A 20,366-nucleotide genomic window follows, 5' to 3' on the forward strand; every position below is an offset into this window, starting at 1 on the left:
CTTCAGCATTACTCCACTGGCTGTAGTCAGCAATTATTTTGCTTGTTTTAGGGTCAACACACCTCTCATGCTGTATTATAAGACCATATTTATTCTATATTGTTTTTATATAATTGAGAGCTGCAGCAGGTGTTCTTTAATGTGTTTCTGTATGTGTTGTTTGGGTCGACCCAAATGTGTATACATCACTTATCGGTGTATTGTGATGATGTCAAGCTCGCTGCACTCGCATTGGCAGATACATTCAATATGTGTCACATTTTTATCCACCTCGGGAAGACGCCTGATTGCGATCTGCAGATAACCAATTCCACACAGTTTTGTCGATTTCCATTTTTGTATTGTGCCTGTATTGTGAGAGTAAACCATGGGTTGTGTCCAGCCCTATTGTATTGCTAGGAGACCATGACATCTTAGAAAATATCAGATAACCTGAGCAATTTTCTACTGTGTGTATGTCGATCTGTAACAAAACTGGCTTTTTTGTATTAATTTTTTTTTTTTAATGTAGTCCAGTTGGAGTATGAAGTGCTCTGTAACAAATTGTCTGGTTAATATTTGAAGTGCATGTTTATTGCAGCTCACAGACCAGAGCCTGATACTGATTGCACCAAGGCTAAACCCTTATCACTTTGCAGGAACGAAATGATAAAATTGTATTCATCATCTACAAATGTTGAAAGCAGGGATGGGCATGATTATTGGATTTAACTTTTCCCGAACAATTCAGGCAGAAATAGTTTCCTCTGCGGACTCCCGAGTGAGGTTGTAGAAGAAATAAAGCAGGAAATAAAAGTGCATGATCTGTGGCAGTATCGTAATGGAAAACTACAAATACATGGTTGTTGACAAACGCAATGTATCCCACCCACCATTCTCCTTTTGTTCGGTACTGTGTTGTTAAATAGAGTACATGTACCCTAAAAGTTTTTCAACAAAACACTCAGCTTCCATTAATAGCGCAAACGAAACCATTAATAAGCCCTCCATCAACTTTTTGAATTAAAAAAAGGCCTAAATTGACAACATTTGTGGTCTATATGGAGAGCTCATGTACAGTACATAACATTTTACCACAATAAAAAAATCAACACTGACCTCTCTTTTGGACATGAATGCAGTATATTCTCTTTGCTCCCTCGGTAGAATACAATAAAAGAGTTGAACGCTTCAAAATGGTTTTGGGCTGCATGGCAACTTAAAATGAATTTTCATATGGTCAGAGCAGGTTTATTACGAGGCTTTAATGTGGGCTTCTTTCACGTTGACAACATGCTGATATCTCTCAATAGGAACTGGCAATTTTCATTTTTGTTATTTTTTTTTCAATGTGATGAGCCTTTGTTTGAACAATGCATTGTTTGATTGATTGGTTCATAGAATTTTTGGTATATAGTTTCTTGTTGAAATTATGATTTGGCTGTGGAAGAATGCACTTTTGTGTTTAGCATTGTCTGTCATCATATAATGAAATTTGTATAATTACCCATTCCTAATTGTAGTGAAGTTTTGAATATCTTTATTGCAGTTATTTTCTTTTCATTGTTCTTTATTAGGCAATTCATTATACAATGAACTGACATATTCTTGCATATTTTTTTTCAACCTATTCCGTGCTCATTTTCAATAAGCAATTTTGTTGATTTAGTTGTTTACGGTGATTAAGAAAAAAAAAATGACCGTTTAATGTAAAATCTGGAAATGATGAATAGAGGCAACTAGACTTTCTTGGTTTTTGAAGATGTTTCACCTTTGAGTTTAATCCAAAAGGCTTCGCCAGTTCTGAACTGAACTCCTATGACCTGGATGACAGAGAATCCACACAGACTGTTGATTTCAAAATCTCTCCTCTGTTCACTTCCTCACTTTGTCTCCCTGGGAATTGATGCAGAGCTCTATATCAATTTTGGCTCCCCCACCTCAATGTTAACACCGACTTACATCATCAATTCCTCTCGTCAGACTCTGTGGTTAATGAGATAAACTTTGATACATGGCGAGGAGCGTCATTGTGTCAAAACCCTGAGGGGAATTTCACTGCTGCAGACACACTTTGCAAATGCCAGACATGAATTCATTGAATTTTGGTTGGTGGAGAGTGGCTGCAACATTTATAAGTATGTTTCTTTGGCTGTATTTTTGTTTGACTCTTTTTGGTGAGATTCCACTGAAATTAGATTCTGCGCACATACGCAGCTTTCGCACTTTGCATTTATTTATGAGTTTTCTGGCTTACAGTGAGGCAAAGGTCACAGCTCATCAGTGACCCGTTGAACCGTGGTTTATTTTAAAAATGGAAAATAGGTCTGAAGCTGATATGAAACCCCATCTGGCTGAATCTTAACCCTCTATAATATCTATAGTGTGAAAAGGGGTATGTGTGTGTTCATTTACATGAAACGGGACTGGAATTAACGATTTTCAAAGCAGGCAATTTAACATCCATGCTGTAATTAATATTCTTAATGAGGACTTTGAGATGACTCATTTAGCCATGCTACAGGATCCGACATGCATTTTCCACCATCCGAGAATAGAGATTTAATTGTACCTACCTACTACTGTTACTTAGTCTCCTGCTTTTGTTTTGCAATGCCTACTGTGAATGCAATTGAACCACATTCTAAAGCAGAAAAATCTGATAGACTTTCATTAAAAACACAATTGAGTTAGGATTACTGCAGTTATCCATCCATCCATCCATCCATCCATGCATTTTCTTGACCACTTATTCCTCACATGGGTCGCGTTGGGTGCTGGAGCCTATCTCAGCTGGCTCTGGGCAGCAGGCGGGGGACACCCTGAACTGGTTGCCAACCAATCACAGGGCACACAGAGACAAACAACCATCCGTACTCACGAGCACACCTAGGGACAATTTTGGAGCGCTCAATTAACCTGCCATGCATGCCTTTGGAATGTGGGAGGAGACCGGAGCACCCGGTGAAGACCCATGCGGGCACGGGGAGAACATGCAAACTCCACCCAGGAAGGCCGGAGCCTGGACTCAAACCCGAGTCCTCAGAACTGGGAGGTGGACGTGCTAACCTCGCGACCACCGTGCTGCCACTGCATAGTTAGTAATAATAAAATTAAATCCACATTTTTCTCACGTACAATTAACCACTGATATTCTCTGAGATTTTGCACACAATACCAAAACATGTTGTATTTCTGAAACAAGCAGATCACCCCAAATAAAACTTGGTCGTGTAATTTCTCACTTTATGGGTGGCACTTTGGAGAACTGTTCTAAACTGTTCGATTTCGATATCAGATGAAAGATGTGCATTGTTGTAGAAAACTGGCTATTGTATGTCAAAAATGGTGGTGGTGGTGGTACGGTGGTGAGGGACTTTGCTCTTGCAGCAGAAACAAAACATTGTTGTACCCCAAGATGTGTTTGAACAGATTACAAGCAGTGTGACAAGTAGAGAGAAATTCTCGCAGCAAATCTACTAATTGAAAAACACCATGAAATTATTTGAATATCAGCACGTCCACACAGTCATTCACTTTTATCACCGGCAAACACAAAAATAATACGAGATACCAGCAGAAATTGCGGGACTCAAATAGAGTTTCACTTCATTTTTGCCCGCTAAAGGTTGTAATCCAAAGTTATTAAAGTGACTCACCTCCAGCTCTTTTTGTAACACTGTCACTTTGCAGCTTTTCTGCAGCCATTATCCACATGTTGCTCTTCTTTTATCTAATTTTCAACACACACAAATACCTACACTCATAAATGGCAAGCACTGAGTTTTGGCTCACCGTCGTCATGACAACAAGTTGAGGTGGACACACAAAATAACACAGCTTTTAGAGCCTGGAATTTACTCCGCCAGAGGCAAGATTTAATGCAGGTACCATCGCTCAGGGTAAACATTCACTAAATGAATGACCTACCGTTTCACATCATGTTTGGTGTGGCTTGTGGCTGTACAATGTAGAACATACTTCAAGTTCAGACAATGCTGGATAATTATGAGGTAGTCTTCCTTTGTGTTTATTCCATTCTCTTTATTGTACCAACCAGTTCTACTGGCAGCCAGATCAGCCACGCAGCATGATGCTACCACCTCCGACCGTGCTTAACAGTTGGTTATTGTGGCTAAAGAAGTCAGCATACGCTCCATCTGATCATGAGTCAACAATTCTTGTTCCATTTGCTCAGCTGCAGACCTATGTCAAACCTGAAGGTGTCTATGTTGAGCCCTCATTTCATGATGTTGATTTCTGGCTGTGTTCCCAGCAACTTCCAGTTCTTGACTGGCCAGTGCTAAAGTTGTTCTTGGAATAGTTACAACCATCTGAGCTAATTTCCCTTTTTCATGAGCTGGACCGATGGACGCTTTCGCTGACTTATGTAAATCTGCTGTACTGTGTTGGTAAATCCATTGGCGGACATCCCAACTTTCACTTGCTTCCAAAAGAAGCAGATGGGCATATTTACATTTGAACAAATCAGACAATGCTGACAGATTTGCTACGCCTCTCATTTCTGAGTGCTGCAGTTTCTAAATGCTGGCATACGCTAATGAAACATTTCTTTAAATTGATTTTTTTTTTTAATACATTTTTAATACTGTTTTTACAAATGCACACCCTCTTGATAGTATCATAAATTATGTTCTTAATTACCATCTGTAATTTTTTTTCACCTCACACATCTGCAGTGATGCACTGAACACACTCTTCTGAAGAGTTTTGTTTAGGAAATGCTATGACTCAGAGATTTTCTCCAATCAAGGTCGTTACATCTTTTTGAATGGCAAGAAAATGAGCACTGAATTTAAAAAGTCTACACACTCCTTTACAAATGACAAGTTTTGGGATATTAAAAAAAATTATAAGTGTGAAGGCCTCCATCCTTCACACAATGAAATTGAGATTAATCATTTCACCTTTATTGTGTAATATAATATGAACAAATCAATTGAAAGTTCCTCTGACCAACCCTAATAATATAGTTCTGATGTTTTAGTATGTTTCTACTGACATTTTTGTAGTCAGATCATACAGCACAAGCCATGAGCATAGAAATGTTACTGCTCAAAGCTAAGGTTAAAGTACTGGCTATTTTCTGCATGTGACTTGTGACTATGGGTTAGGGCATCAAGCCTTATTGTGATCTGAAGAGGGCTGTGCACAGGCAATACCCTCACAGTCTGACATACTTAGAGCGTTTTTGCAAAGAGTGGGCAAAAATGCCACACCACGATGTTGCTGTACTGATACACCTTTTCCCCAAAAGACTGAGTGCTGTAATACAAGCCTAAGGTACTGTAACATATTAGTTTGAGGGTTTGCATATTTATAATTTCCTTAAGTGAATTTTACAAGTTAGAGTTGATGTTCAAGGTTTCAGTTTTTACATCACAAAAACCAGACATCTGAACAGGGTGTGTAGATTTTTAATATGCACTGTATATGTACATTTGTCGCCAGTATACAAGTTTCTACAGTGACAACCTGCACAAGTATTTTTTCTCTCCCTGTCCTTTATGTTCCACTACAGTGATTTAGAGGTTCTGCTCCCCGTCTTCATCTCTGCCGCAGGCTCGCACAGCTTTCAGCTTCTGTCAGTGTTGAGGGAAGCTTATATTGACCCATAAATTAGCTCTACGGCTCTGTCACATCCAAACTGCTTTGAGAAATGGTATGCTCTGTTCTCTGTTAGCAGACGAGAAAAGCAAAGACAGGACATTTTTAACTCCTTTTCTAGAAGGTGCACATTAATGAAGTGGAAACCAACATATATTATCCGTGATAAGGCCAAACAGACATCACAACACAAAAGGTCTTTATCAAAATGTGTGCTAAGGTCCTTTTTTATAGTTGCCCCTCAGAAATAACAACCGAGAAATAACACAGAATCCTGCTTCACTTATTCATGAGAGCTCACTCTTGATGCCACACCAGGGGGCACACTCACGCATGCAACGTTTTGACAGGAGCTTCCATGGATGTTATATAGCACGATTGAAGCCGTTTTCATGAGAAAGTGCCATCCCTAACAACTCTCAAGTTCAAACTGGTATGCACCATTTGTCAGGAATACCATCCACTTTTTCATCTGTTTTTGCTCCAAGAAATTCTAAACTACCTTGAGGCACGGCTCTCTTTCACAAAGCAAATGAGGGGATATAAACTTTGCATTGAACTTACAATTGAAGTCCTCCCTGTGCAGTTCAGTAAAACAAGTCTGCAGTGGATTCAAATTTGTTTTTATGTCCCCGTACTTTTTTTTTTTTTAAGTGCAACTTCTACTGCAAATAGCCTATTGGGTTTACAGATAGCAGGACTTGAAACAGAGATGATTTATTTTTATTTATTTTTTGCATCTAGAAAATATCCACAGTATAACTTTGACTGTTGTGAGATCTATGATAGGCAAATATAAATCAAGTGAAATTAAATTGTCCCAGCTGAAATATTTGCACATAGGCACCCATATTAATAATATACATACAAACAACAAGAAGCATAGGTTGACTGAAATCCCTAAGAAAGGAAGGAAGATATGTAATGTAAGTAACTGCGACATGTAGGTGTATGATAATGAATATAGTTGAATAATGCTATAGCAATATTTGAAAAATGGTATTAAATTTAGAGATATGATATTCACATAGTAAATATGATAAAATATAATAAGTAATGTGTAGAGTAGAGATTGAATTTTTAAACAATTCATATCGCGATTATAGACTGGACATATCAAAAACTTGGAAAATACAAACTAACGAGAAGCATATTCAGGCAGGTTTAAACAGACAGGACGCCAAATAAATCTGAATCCAAACAAAATCAGCTGAGTCAAACAAGGATTGGTTAATCGAAAGACAAACATCCAGATCCAGCAGCGCATGTAATCCCCATGGTCATGGTCACAGTTGGGACTTGTAATCCTTGATAACCTTTTCCAAGGTTCTGGCATCATTTCCATAAGCGGTAACATCAAAAACGAAAGGCAACATAGATTGTATTATTGTTTTTGTTGTCCCAACATAAGGGAGTCAAAAATGGTAATATATGGATCAGTAATAACAGGAAAAAAATAAACCAAACTAAATTGATTTAGTGGCTGAAGTTTGTCACAAGTTGACTGCAGAGGGAGAAGAAGTAATGGAAAGAAACACACTACTTATGGTGTGAAAATTCCCAGTACCTCGCGGAACAAAAAGATCACCGTGAAGATTGTTTCCTCTTCACCGTGCTTTCTGTCATTGGACATTGATCCTGCCCAGCCGTAAAGCACTTATTAGTTCACTTTGATCTGGTGGTATTTGCCCTTGACTACTCTCTCAGCCCGCCTAATGAACTCACAATTGCGACCAGCTCACCGTAATCCGTTTGTGTCACACACCTGCCTTTAAACACATTATCTGTACATGTTGTCCTCTTGCCCCCTGCTGTCACCCATTCTTCATCTTTTCCCTCACATGTTTGTCACCTTCTCTTCACCGAAGCATAACTTTTATCTGCTTTAAATCACAGTGTGGCAGTATTGGAAGTGTTGCATTAACTCCTGAAATTCCCCTGAAGCCATCTATAGTGTATGTTATTGCGGTACAAGCATTTAATCCGCACAGTATTATATTAAATAGCCTGGTCTAATGTGCAGTTTCTTCTCCATTCCCAAACCAGATACTATAAGGTATAATTTCTAGTGGCTAGTGTTGTTATTTAAAATTAAAAAATTCTGACTTTGGTCCTATACCTGTATAAAGTATCTTGATAGCGATACTGACTTGACAACATGGCAGCAATCTAAAACATCAGTAAAATCAATGGAATCATTTATTAGCAAAACGGAGAACTTCTATTCTTCTTCTTCTTCTTCTTTTTATATATTTAATTACTATAATAATAATAATTATTATTATTATTATTATTATTATTATCATCATTATTATACGTCCTCTTGAGGGAAAAATGGCAATAGTTCAGCATTTTAACAAGATAAAAAATACTCATAGCTTCTGATATTTGAAGATATTTAAAGTACAAAAATTGTTGGAAAACATGAAAACCATCACATTTTTATTAGTCTTACATGTCTGTTTTACAGTAAACTTAAACAAAATGACAAATTTAGAACATGAAGCAAGCGCGTTTTGGCCCGTATTGGGACAACTGTTTGCTATCTGCTGAACCGCACACAACACATTCAGGGAGGTCACGCTTAAAAATACCTGTACCGAAAGACGTGGTGGTGTACTGTTGTTGACTGTGAGGTATTATGGTACATTTCTTTTGTTCAACTGTTGGTTACTCGTTGGTCGACAAGATTTGTCGTCGCCGATGGCTTCAATGCAGATTTTCACGAATCTAGGAGTTTTTTTTGTGTTTTTTTTTAGGAGCTCCATGTTGTTTTCAAATCAAAACTGCACACATTAAGTTTTTGGTGGTTGTACTGTATTTTTGTAGCCTAATGTTTATATTAAATGGGAAAAACCAAAGGTGGGCTTATGGAGCCGGTGCAGTGGAAGAGCGTGCATTCATAAATGTTAGCTTATCTTAAAGGCGGAAATCTCATTTTGGTTGCCTTAATCGTAGAATCATAAATGAAGATTTTCTCTCCCTTAGACAAGCCCTGGAATGGAAGTAATAAAACAGACAAGCAGAGCGAGTCCATTAACTATATTAATTACCTCTGATTGGTATTCTTAGACGAGCTTCTTCAGCGCCACAGAGATCAATTCTCCACTGTGGACCCCTGTCAACACGTAAATTCTCAGGAGATGCTTGATGAGATCTTTTCAAGATGAGATTTTTCCCCCCGAAACCTCTATGGCCTGAAACAATTTCATTTTTAATTAGGTTTTTCTTTTGTTTTTCTTGAACAATGCACAGCAAATTGTACCGTATTTTAAGCACCCTGGTAGCTGTGGATGAAAATAATGGTTTATCATATGTAATATTGTTAACTATATCCTATCTCCTTTTGTTTTTTAATCTGCAATTTCAAATTTTCACATGACTCCATTTGGTCTCTGATTAAGTGGTACATTAAAATCAATACATTAGTACACTAGTACTTGAAGTACATAGTGAATCAGTGCCAGTCTTTCAACAGGATACAATTGGATGAATTTACATTTGTAAACATGCCATTCCAGACATTTGCCCTCTGTACATGACCAGATTTGCTCTCCTTGCTGCTGTGTGAATATTTTACGAGAAAATCAGCTTCTGTCTCGGTATTATGTTCATCTTTTTGTCCTTGAAATAAATCTAAATTGAGGGATTAGCAGTGAAATTGGACTTCTGTTGAGTTCAGCTGGAAAGGCCTTTTTAGGGCTGGACCATTCTGAGGCTTGCCATGACTACTTCCTTTCCAACTCAGCAATAGACGGTAACTCCATGGAAACCAGAGGGATTCAGTCAGAAGCTACAAAACTAAAAAGAGAAGAACACACAATGACACACAAAAAGTCATCTAGCGTGTTCTCCAGCATGTCTTGTTTCATTTTCTTTTGAGTCTTGCTCAGTTTGGGTCAGAAAGTGCAAAGGCAATAACTGTGTGACATTTTTAGCATTCTGCTGCTGATAGACTGCAGAGTAAAGGTCACAGAATCCTTTCTGGTCGAAACAGTAGACCATGGAATAAAATGAAACTGGTTAAATCCACACTGTAAATGTCTCAGGTTAAGTTAATAATAAGCAGTCGTTTGAGGAAGCAACTATTGTTCATCATTCTTTCGTAAAATATAAGGGCAGTATTGCTGGTGCCTGCAAATAAACTAGAAAAGTGCATAGTGGCAGTGATGTGAGAAAAATAGGCTGCAGTTGGAAGTATATAAAAAAAAAAATCAGTATTCAACTGCTATTCGTGGCGGATAGGGAAACAGCTCGGCCGCAAATAGGGGAAGAAAAGATTGTTGATGTCAACCAAATTGTTAAAATTTATTTTTTCTTATATTAATAGTTTCAACTGTAAATAGTTAAATAGGATTAAATGTTAGTTTGCATCAAATTGTATTACTAAACCATTCCTCCCACCAATTAATGTTTATTAACCAATGTGTTGTTTTTTGGTATTCTTACAAAATTAAGTAATGTCACACTGGAGAGATTGATACTCACCAACCTTTTTGAACGGATTCACAATCATCGTTATTGGCTAAGTGTGTTTAAAAAAAAAAAAAAAAACAAAAAAAAACAAACGAATTTGTCTCAGGTAGTAAGCTACCGGGATACTAGTATTGCCGGAACAAGCAACTACACAATGACAGAGACGTGACATAAAAGTACAGAGTCTTTACATCGTGTAAGGCAGCGTACCATAAGGGTAAATTTTTGAAAAAAACGGTTATTTTGGCATTTCATTGTATCTTTTTCCCAGTCTCTTTTGTCTAAAAGATACATATAAACTTTTGTGCAACTGTTTGAATAAAACTCTTTTACATCCCGCCAACCACCTTCTTCTTTTCATCTTGTCACAGTGAAATGTTTCATCATGTGAGACTGCTGCAATAGTGTGTCACACACTAGAAATCTGGCTATAAGTATATTCTTATATGAGATAGGCAGGTAGGAAAAAGGGGTTCAGCTGTTTTTGAATCCACTGTCATAAGTGGATATCATTTTTCCATCTTTTCAAGTTACTGCTGTTTAACGGAAGCTTTGGGATAACGACACAGCTTAAACAGTCGCTGTATGATGAGTCAAAAAAACAAAACATACTACATTTAAATGGTAGCATACTGCTTTTCCTGTTCAGGTACGGTAAGCTGACCTGGACTTGTAGCCACTTAATCACAGGGCACACTGAGACAGGCAACGTCACACTGAGTGGGAATTGAACCCATGCTGCCTGTACGGAAGTCAGGCTGTTCACCACAAGACCTTTCCTCCTCCATTTTCTTTTTTAACCCATGTAGGATACATACGTTGCTTATGAATAACTGGGTTTCTGGCATGCATCCCATCATGAAATTACACAATTGCTGTAAATACATTTTTGTGAAATTTCCAAAAATGTTTGTAAGCAAGCAGCAAGATTTAGGTCGGATTGTGATGTCACAATTTAGGAATGATTTTTATTTATTTATTTATTTGTTTATTTATGGCAGATTATAATTCAGATTTGGTGTTCAAAACAGCTCCACCTCTTGTTGTCATGGTAGCACGAAACGACGCACGTCTAGTGCACCCCACATTGTAGGGTTGAAGGATGAGCAGTGACTCATTTGCATGAGACATGGCAGCCTCTTTAAAATAGGCGGCTCGGTAACTATTTTAATTTATGGAGAAATATGTATCCTTTATACATAATTATCCAGTATGGATAGAAATATTGGGATATCAGGTTATTACACTCACATTCGAAATTCCCACAAATATGTGAGCATAGAATTTTCCAAAAGATTAAAAATTCTACACAGCCCATGATTGATCTCTGCTGTATTACCTTAGCTATGTAATGGGCATGTGAATATATTAACCACTTCATGTCAAAGAGAAATCACTTGAAAAATGTGATGTGCTGCATATACGGTATTTTGGTCTCTGGCATTTTATATAAAAATACATTTTCAATCGTGTCAGACTCAGAAACACGGTGTTACTACACACTTTGCCAGACAGAAAACATCTAGAATCAATAGAAGTTTCATGTTAATTTGTGATTTTGTATCATACTTATCCCTCCAAAGCAGTAATAGCCGCTGAGCACTATGCATATTTTCACTGTGATTAAAAAGTGAACGTTTGTTTTTCGCCAGGGCACAGGCGAGTAACTGGCATCATTAGAAAGGTCAGGTCTTGTTTTTTCAATTGCTATGCGAACTAACGGGCTGTAATGAATACTTCATGAGCCAGAGAGAGAGGAATTTGGACGCCATTTGCATCTGGAGGGCACTAAGGGCTAAGAAGTGAGAATTTTTGGATTATTGAAAAACGGAGGAAGTGAAATGGAGATGATTTACTGGTATACTCGTTACAGAGGGGGCATTTCCACAGCATTCTTTTCAACTGAAAATCCATTCAAAACTGTTCTTTTTCCTTGTGAAAGTTTTTTTTAAAGCAACATTTATCGTTAACATTGAAAGGTTTTGACCGTAAGAGGATTACTTCTAATATTGGGGGAGTGAGGCACAGTTGCAGCATTTGTGCTACTCAAGATAACGACTTGTGTTTCTCCAGCTAAGTGTTAGATTTTGTAATGTCATGGAGGTTATAGAAAATACTAGATGTCATTTTTGTTGTGGGATGTATTATTTTTTTTGCTTTAGTTAATTTGATTAAACTGAAGATTTTGGAATCTATGAATTCTATTCAACCTCACTTTCATGTTGTGAGTTAAGCGTATATTCTACAGAAAACAATTTGTCAAAATTTTGGAAATTGTTCTTATGTTCACTGAGATGTTGAATAAAATCTTAAAATTTTTCAAAGGGTAAGTACTCATATATGCTGATCACTGTATATATCAAATTCTAAATCTATATCAGGGACAATAAAGGGTATTAATGGGATATATGTTTTTGTGTAATCAAGCATTATGAATATATGCAGTGTTTCTTTTCCAATGTCTTATTTTTTATTTTTTTGTTTTGTTTTCTGCACAGAACCTACTGGGCTCAACCCAGTATGACTCTCCAGTTAATGTCATTTCAAAAACCGAACCAAAAATGTGGTTGTTGTCATGTAAATGTATTCTTAAGACTTGAGTTGTGTGAATAATGGACTCTTGAGTCAGAGGTGGAGGATGTCATCAAGATAAAGGGTAACCACTCTGTAGTCGTCCGTCCGATAACAGCAATGCATGCAAAAGGCAAGCTTTCACCTGTGCGGACCAGACTAAGTGAATTCCTGCATCCTCTAAAAGCCAAGTGTGCATCCTTCTTCGCCTAATCAGTGACACGCTCATTGATTACCATAGTGACTGCAATTCGATTAGTTTCTCGTGATGAATGAGTTGGACCTTGTTTCCGCTCAGACTCTCTCAGGCGCTCACACCTCAGGATCAATACATTATTCTGATTTGTTGCTTTCTAATCTCAGACAAGATGAAATACCTGGGAAGAGAAGCTGCATATTTTTTGTTTGTATGTATATGCCTCTGTGTAGATGTGATGCACTTCTGAGGTTGCCTCACCCCATTTTAGCACATTTCCTGCAGCTGAAATTGCCTAGTTTTCCACATGGATGCTCAGCTCCACAACACCGTGTGAGTTAGTGAAGGCGAGCGGCCACTCTGCAGCAGGCTGACAGAATTTGATTAATGAACTAAATCAAAATGGGAGGAAAAAGCACGGACTAATTTTGTGCACATCAAAATGGAAAAGTGAAAGCAAATTGAATTACCATCTAAAATCAAGCCGTCTTGAAACGAATGTTCAAGCGATAATTGGCTAAATCTGCTGTTGTGTGACGTCGTATGTTAAAGAAAAGTTTTCATGATGAGCTCGATTCCAGAAGAAAAAGTGACTATTTTTCACAGTGGAGCCATAACTCTTTTACATAAGAATATACCAAGTAAATCCAGTGTTGCTCCTTTCATATGTTTAGAGACTGACTGTCAAGAGTAATTTGGTTGTGTAGACTGGACAAACAAGGTAACTGCAGTCTGTTTGGGTCTCCTGTGTATTTGCGACTCTTCATTGCGTGCCTCGCTCAGGACAACAACATAATGTCCTTATTTGAGCTGTGCTTGTTTATCTGTAGTTCACATTTTCTGTTTTGTCCTGCAGTATGCAACCTCTATCCTGCGCTGGACGACGTCCAAGCTGATGATTTTCATTGTGTGATGACATCACCGATAAAAACCTTTTTATGAACATAAAAACTTTATCGGAGACTGCAATGCTTTAGGCATAAGAGGAAGATGCTCAGGGAAGGAAAAGTTTCAAATCAAAGTCTTCCACATTGGGCCCTGCAGCATGACACTCTACTTCCAACTTCTTCTTAATCACAGTTGTTGTTGTGGTCCCATGATGATGTTTCTTCTCGAGAGGATAGGTTGAAAATTGGGTGACTGGGCTTGGCTACGGTATATTAAAATTTTTGTGTCTCCCCATGTGCCTGAAGTCAATAGAATGCCTTCTGTTGAATAGGGGATTGTAGGCCCCTGGAACTCTCAACAGCGTAACTACTTGGAGATCATCCTAAAATTTCAGGGGAATAATGGATCAAAAGTCAAACAAAAATGGGACAAGATCAGCTGATTTCTCTCACCTTCCAGTTTTTGAATAAGTTGCATTTTCTATAGCGTCGTGTAAACCATTTTACAAGCATAGGAATAATAAGGGAAAATGGTAAAAACTGCCATAGATCTAAAATGGAATTAATCACACAATGTTCATCACTTCTTAATTCTATTACCTTTAGATCTTATCGTGAGGATAAATTTGAAATCCAAACAAACTGATCGTAAAACAGACTAAGAAAACATTATGATAGATTTGCAGAATTATCTTATAGACTGTACACATAATAAAAGATTATTTCTTCCTACAGATTGCTAATTTATCAACATCAGTCCAATTTTCACAAACCATAATAGTTTTTTGAGACAAGTTGTCTCTTGGCCAAAAATTGCAACGTGAGAAGAATAAGAAAAAAAAAAATCGCCCCCCAAAAAAAAACAACGGCAAAAATTCGAAAATCTACACTTGACTCGTGGGGAGTCCAGGCAGCTCCATTTTATTCTTGTGCACACTGTTACCATCACGGTTAGAGGTTTTAATTTAAATTTACCAATATACAGTACTGACTTTTCAGTGGCGTAGAACTTTTAATAAATATAGTGGAACCAAATCTGTACAGATTTTAGTTATAACTTTTAAATGTCTTGCACGGCAACTGTTTGAAGCTTTGCATAGCTGTTTAGATAGTTTTGTGGCACTTTTGAAGCATATTTTGTTTACGTTATGTATGCTATAGGTTGAATGTATTTAATTGCACAGCTTCTCGGACTTTCAACTGTTGAGATTTCACCATGCCTAATGTGGCCTGTAAGTAGATGCATGTATATATTGAATAGTTAGATACAGGTGGCTTTTTTCAAATTCAAATATTATTCTCAGTACATTTACATAACATACAGACACCCAAAATTTTGGTCAGTCACTCACCTCGTTTTATTGCACAATCTTAAGAGAATATACAAAAATGGCACAAGGTGGCGCTACCTTTCTGATACTACGTTGAAAGCCAGCAATTTGGTACTTTACAGACAAGAAAATGAGCCAGAAAAAGCCAGGTAAAAATCAATAAAATGCCAAGAAAAAGAAGGCTTAGTTGTTGAGTTTTTAGAGGCTATTATCTCCATGGTCAAGAAACAAGTGGGTCTATTTCTCAGTGACATTTACTCCTAACATATGCCCAATGTAGTTCTGCTCAGGCTTGCACGTACACGCGAACGCCTTTGCATTTAAAGTAGTACATGCTTTCAAGCCTCCGACATTTGGAATTCGAACCGCAATCGCCAGTGTCTACTGCACTCTGTCAAGACGCACACATACACACAAACGCACACATTTATTAAGATCATCATTCAGGAGGCAGTTAGCCTGTCCGGAGTGGGAGTTAAAATGTTTCTCTTCTGTTTGGTGTTATCGGAAGTGTTGCAGTAGTGTGCACACTCAGGCTCAGGTGTTGATACACACTCTCACCTTTGCCCTGTGGCACAATTAACATTCACGTTGTTCAACAATAATAGTCATAATGGTAGAATTTATAGCTCTACTAAGACTAATTCCGTTTTAAGTACGTAACATTGCTATCTCTGTCTTCTAAGCCAATTCCGACTTCGACTGGCTGACTGTTGAGAGAAGGCCGTTTGCATACCCTCACATCCATATTGCCATTTTTAGGATTTTTGGAAAAACTGGGAGATATAATAAGGGGTTTTAACCTCAGCACCAGTACATATTCATAGCGACAGACAACGTATTCTAGTTGTTTTTGATAGAATGGATTGGCATTATTTGCCCAAAAGGCATCCTCAGGCTATGACAAAGCATGCCACCAGGGCTGAAAAGACTGACATTTCTCTCATCCCAAAACGTGACCGTGTTTTTTTTTTTTTTTTAACCCTTCACCCTAAATCACATAGATGTAATTTTATAGGTTTTTCCCCCTCCACTTGGACTATAGTAAATCTTTTACTTATTCTATGCCCAGTTGTCCTGTCATTAATAGAAGGAATGGAACGTAACACCAAAAACAAAAACAAAAAATCTTCCTTTCGATGGCAGAAACTAAACTACAGCAAACATATATATTAACTTGTTGCAATACAGTATAACAGAATAAGTCATGGCTTTCTGCAAGTACATTATATCAGATTTGTGTTCAGTTAAGCAAGGCCAAATTTCACACTCAGTACATTTGTGAGTAAATTAAGTCAAGATAATCATTATTTCAGTTTTCATACTTCATGTGAGATTTCTGTTTGGTGGTTAACGTGATATTTTTCTTTTGAAAAATGGGTAATAAATGTTGGGAAGCATTTGCATGACAATTACAGATGTTGAAACCAGCTGAAGCTGTTTTATGCCATATATGAATGCACTGCAGTTTATTTCAAATAAAGTGAAGCGGTAACCTTCTTAAAGTTGAATTGTGTATAATCTCATAAGCCTGTTAAAGAAACGGGAAAGGCTAATGTTTCCAGCCATCAGGTCACACTCAGGTGCCTGAATGTGATTGTCTCACTGTTCAAATGGCTTCCAAACTATGTCGTCTAATTTAGTTTCTAGATCTCTCTCTGTCCGTTTCCTTTTTGTATTCATAGTTTTCAATTTCTTCTCTTGCTTCCCCTTTCTCCCATCATACTATTCCGCCCTCGCCCGGCTAACACCAATTATACTGTGTCAAATCCATGCATGTCAGCTTCCAGATCCCTAATCATCTCTTCTCTCTTTCATCTGCAAATCCTTTGTTCCCCTCCCACCTCCCCCTTTCCCTTCTCTGTAACCTCTCACGCCTCTGCTTTCCATCTATACCCCACCCGTCCGTCTGCTACATAAAGCTCATTCTCCTCATTCGCTTCTTATATAGCTCCATCGCATTTGCTTCCCTAGCTTCCGTTTGATACCTACAGAATGTATATTTTTAAATTAATTCACTCTTTCAGTTCTGAACTTTGTTCTGCAAATGTGCAAGAAAGTTTGGATTGTTTCCTCGAGGCAGTGTTTCATAAATGGCAGTAAAGTTGAGGTCCAGTATAAAATGTTAGCAGGAGTTTGTAAAGTGTTTGAAATTTGAACACATGTGCCTCTGATACTTGGAAAAGTAGTCACACCTTAAGCTGTTTTTCTCTCAATTAGGAAGTCAAGAGGTATTCCCTTAATTGAAACTTGTTGGTTTGTTCGCTAGATTAGGGTGACTATATTTTCGAGATAGGTAAACAATAAGGCTGCCCTGATTTCCTTAATTTTGGGAGTCTGGCGATCGACCGATCCCTGAAGCATAAACCCTTATTCCCCCCTACGATCTTGTCTCCCTCCTCAGAGATCTGAAAAACGCGCCTCGACCACGTCTCCAGTTTGCAAGCGCAGCGTGCTACCAATGAGCTAAGATTCTGTGGCGCTACCACAACTTTATTTTATAGTTTATACTTTATTTGAACGCCTAGGTTGTGAGGCATGTAAAAAGTTGACCTACTTAAAAAAACAAACAAACAAAAAAAAAAACCTTTTTTTTTTTTTCATAAACAACAATAATGGCATGCTCATGCAAAAAGTACCCTTCGTTATCAACTCGGAAGCAGTCCACAGTCTACCAGTCGCGGTCACAACACCGCCTTTCATCTGTCCCGCAAAAAATAATAATAATAATAATAATTTTATGTGAACAAGAAGTGGCCTCTTGAAATATGAATGGACACAAACAAATGCGTTACTCCATGATTTGCTCTTCACCTTTTTAACCAGGTGATGGATGTGGTCATTTTAGTGTACGAGTAGGTGGGGACGATTTTTTTTTTTTTTTTTTTGATGTGCCAATGTTATATTGAACTGTGAAACCAATTCACAGGCGGCACGGTAGTCGAGTGGTTAGCACGTCCGCTTCCCAGTTCTGAGGTCTCCGGTTCGAGTCCAGGCTCGGACCTTCCTGGGTGGAGTTTGCATGTTCTCCCCGTGCCCGCGTGGTTCTTCTCCGGGTACTCCGGTCTCCTCCCACATTCCAAAGACATGCATGGCAGGTTAATTGGGCGCTCCGAATTGTCCCTAGGTGTGCGTGTGAGTGTGGATGGTTGTTCGTCTCTGTGTGACCTGCGATTGGTTGGCAACCAGTCCAGGGTGTCCCCCGCCTTCTGCCCAGAGCCAGCTGAGATAGGCGCCAGCAGCCCCCGCGACCCTTGTGAGGAATAAGCGGTCAAGAAAATGGATGGATGGATGAAACCAATTCACATTTTAACCAAGTCAACCTATATCATCCATTAATCCTCAGTTTGCCATTTTTGTTGTTGTGCCCTTTCCATGCTTTTTTTTTCTAGCTTCCTGGCGCCTTGGTCCTTGGCTCCAAGAATGCATTTTATGCTCAGTACAGACTGGCTCGTATTAGAGAGTTGCACAATGCATTTTGGTGCTCTCCTCCATCCAAGACCAGTTACCAGTTCATTTCTAATTGCTGACAATGCATAAGAGCGACACAGCCATTTGGCTCACATAGAAGCAAGTGATGCTACAGATTCCCATGCACAAGGCACATATGGGATGTCGATTATGTTATGACTGTCAGAAGGGAGAAGGGTGGGAGGGTGTGCATGGCTACAACGGTGCGCAGGCAGTAGAGAGGGTAAGCGAGGTAGGGGGAGGGGTTTGTTTATCTCTGTTGTGTTTCCTGACGGTAACAGCGCCTCCGGAGCTCATAGGGGGGGTTTGAGACAAAAGCAGGGAGACGGCTCGTGCGAGGGGGCTGGAGGGGCGCGATGGAGGATGGTTAGCGATAGCGACGACGGAGGGGGGGGGGGGGCGCCAGGGATGGATGGACGGACGCACGGACGGATAGCGGCAGAGCGTGTGTCAGTGGGCTGCTCCTCGCCTAAACAATGAACACGCTGTGGTCGCTGCCGGCAACGCATCGTCACGGCAACCGGAGCCAGAGGGGTGCGCACTGAGCGGGAATGTGGAAGTCGCAGAGAACGAGAGGGGGGATTGAGAGAGCGTGTTCTCTCAAGAGATAGATAGATCCTTCCTGTTTGTGTGTGTGTGTGTGTCTTTGTTTGCGTGTTCTTAGCATGTTCACACGTGTTTTTGTGCTGGCGACTAGTTGACTTGACACCATGATCTTCTGTAACCATCTAGGTGAATACAAGAAGGATGAGCTGCTGGAGGCAGCGAGGTGAGTACCAGATGCTCTTTTGTTTTCATTTCTGCTCCTCCTCTACCTTCTCCTCTTCCTCTCCGCCTCCTACTGCTTCCTCCAACTTTATAGCATCCATGCATGAGGTCTCCTCTCTTTTTCACGCCCACCCTCGCATCCCTTCATTCGAGTCATACTTTTATTTCCCTCTATTCTGTTGTGTCCCCCATCTTGAAGCCTCCCTTTTCTTCTTAGCCAACGTTAGTTTTATGGCTTCCTCTTTTCTACTTCCTATTGCCTTTCTCCACCTTTTCCCCGGTATTCCTCACTGCCATACCGTGCCATTCTCTTCATTTAATATATTACCCTTTGACTAACATCAGTGCTTGTGATTTAACATTGTTGAATCAGAATCTTTTCTGTATGCAAATGATTTTTAGGGCCTGCCATGTGTTAAGCGTGTAATATTCAGTATTTTGTAAAAGCGTTGAGTGGTTGACAATTGGTCAAGCCTAATAACGTGGGCTTGTTTTAACAATCGCATACATAATTTATTTACTTTTCATTCTCATGATGAAGTTAATGTGATAAAATGTCAAGAATCTATTGTAAAATGTAACATATCAATGTTCTCAACTTTAAAAATTATTCTCGTCATCTTGTGATATTTCAGCTTTTTTTTTTTTTTTTTTCCCCCATAAGCTGTGTTTACCGATGCTAACAATGCTAACAATACATTTAGTCATAAACAATCAAGTGAAGGAAGTTGATGAGAGATTAGAATGTTGTAATATTTGATTTTCATTTTCATCTCATACACTTGAAATAAAGGAATTGTTCCTCGGCAGGTTTCCCATTTTTACCCACTCAGAAGCATGTTTTAGAAAAGAATTTTGAGAAGGAGGCTCTGCATCCGTTTCTAGGTTAAAATCATAAATAACACATCTCTGATTCAGTAGCATGTTGTTAGACAGAAAAAAAAAGTTACTACCTTCTCTTTCAAAAGAAAAATTGACACTGAAAGACTGAAATTGACAAGACTGGAATTTGACAAAATAGCTAATAAGATCCGTTAGACCGATAAGGCAATACTGGAG

General features: G+C 38.7%; 1 protein-coding gene across 4 annotated transcripts in view; it reads left to right on the forward strand.

Annotated features, from left to right (window-relative positions):
• The window catches only part of LOC144002256 (poly [ADP-ribose] polymerase tankyrase-1), a 60,176-nt gene that overhangs the window by 10,829 nt on the left and 28,981 nt on the right, over positions 1 to 20,366 (forward strand). For 3 of the 4 annotated variants that reach the window (XR_013278698.1, XM_077497313.1, XM_077497314.1), the window contains exon 5: positions 19,272 to 19,308. Coding sequence is in view for 3 of the 4 variants with exons in the window: in XM_077497313.1 (XP_077353439.1) it covers positions 19,272 to 19,308 (37 nt within the window). In the remaining variant the exon portion in view is untranslated. Of the gene's footprint in view, positions 1 to 18,932; positions 19,074 to 19,271; positions 19,309 to 20,366 lie in introns of those variants that run through there. The other variant, XM_077497315.1, reaches the window with a different exon arrangement.

This window comes from Festucalex cinctus, chromosome 15 (genome assembly GCF_051991245.1).
Source record: "Festucalex cinctus isolate MCC-2025b chromosome 15, RoL_Fcin_1.0, whole genome shotgun sequence".
Lineage (NCBI taxonomy): Eukaryota > Metazoa > Chordata > Actinopteri > Syngnathiformes > Syngnathidae > Festucalex > Festucalex cinctus.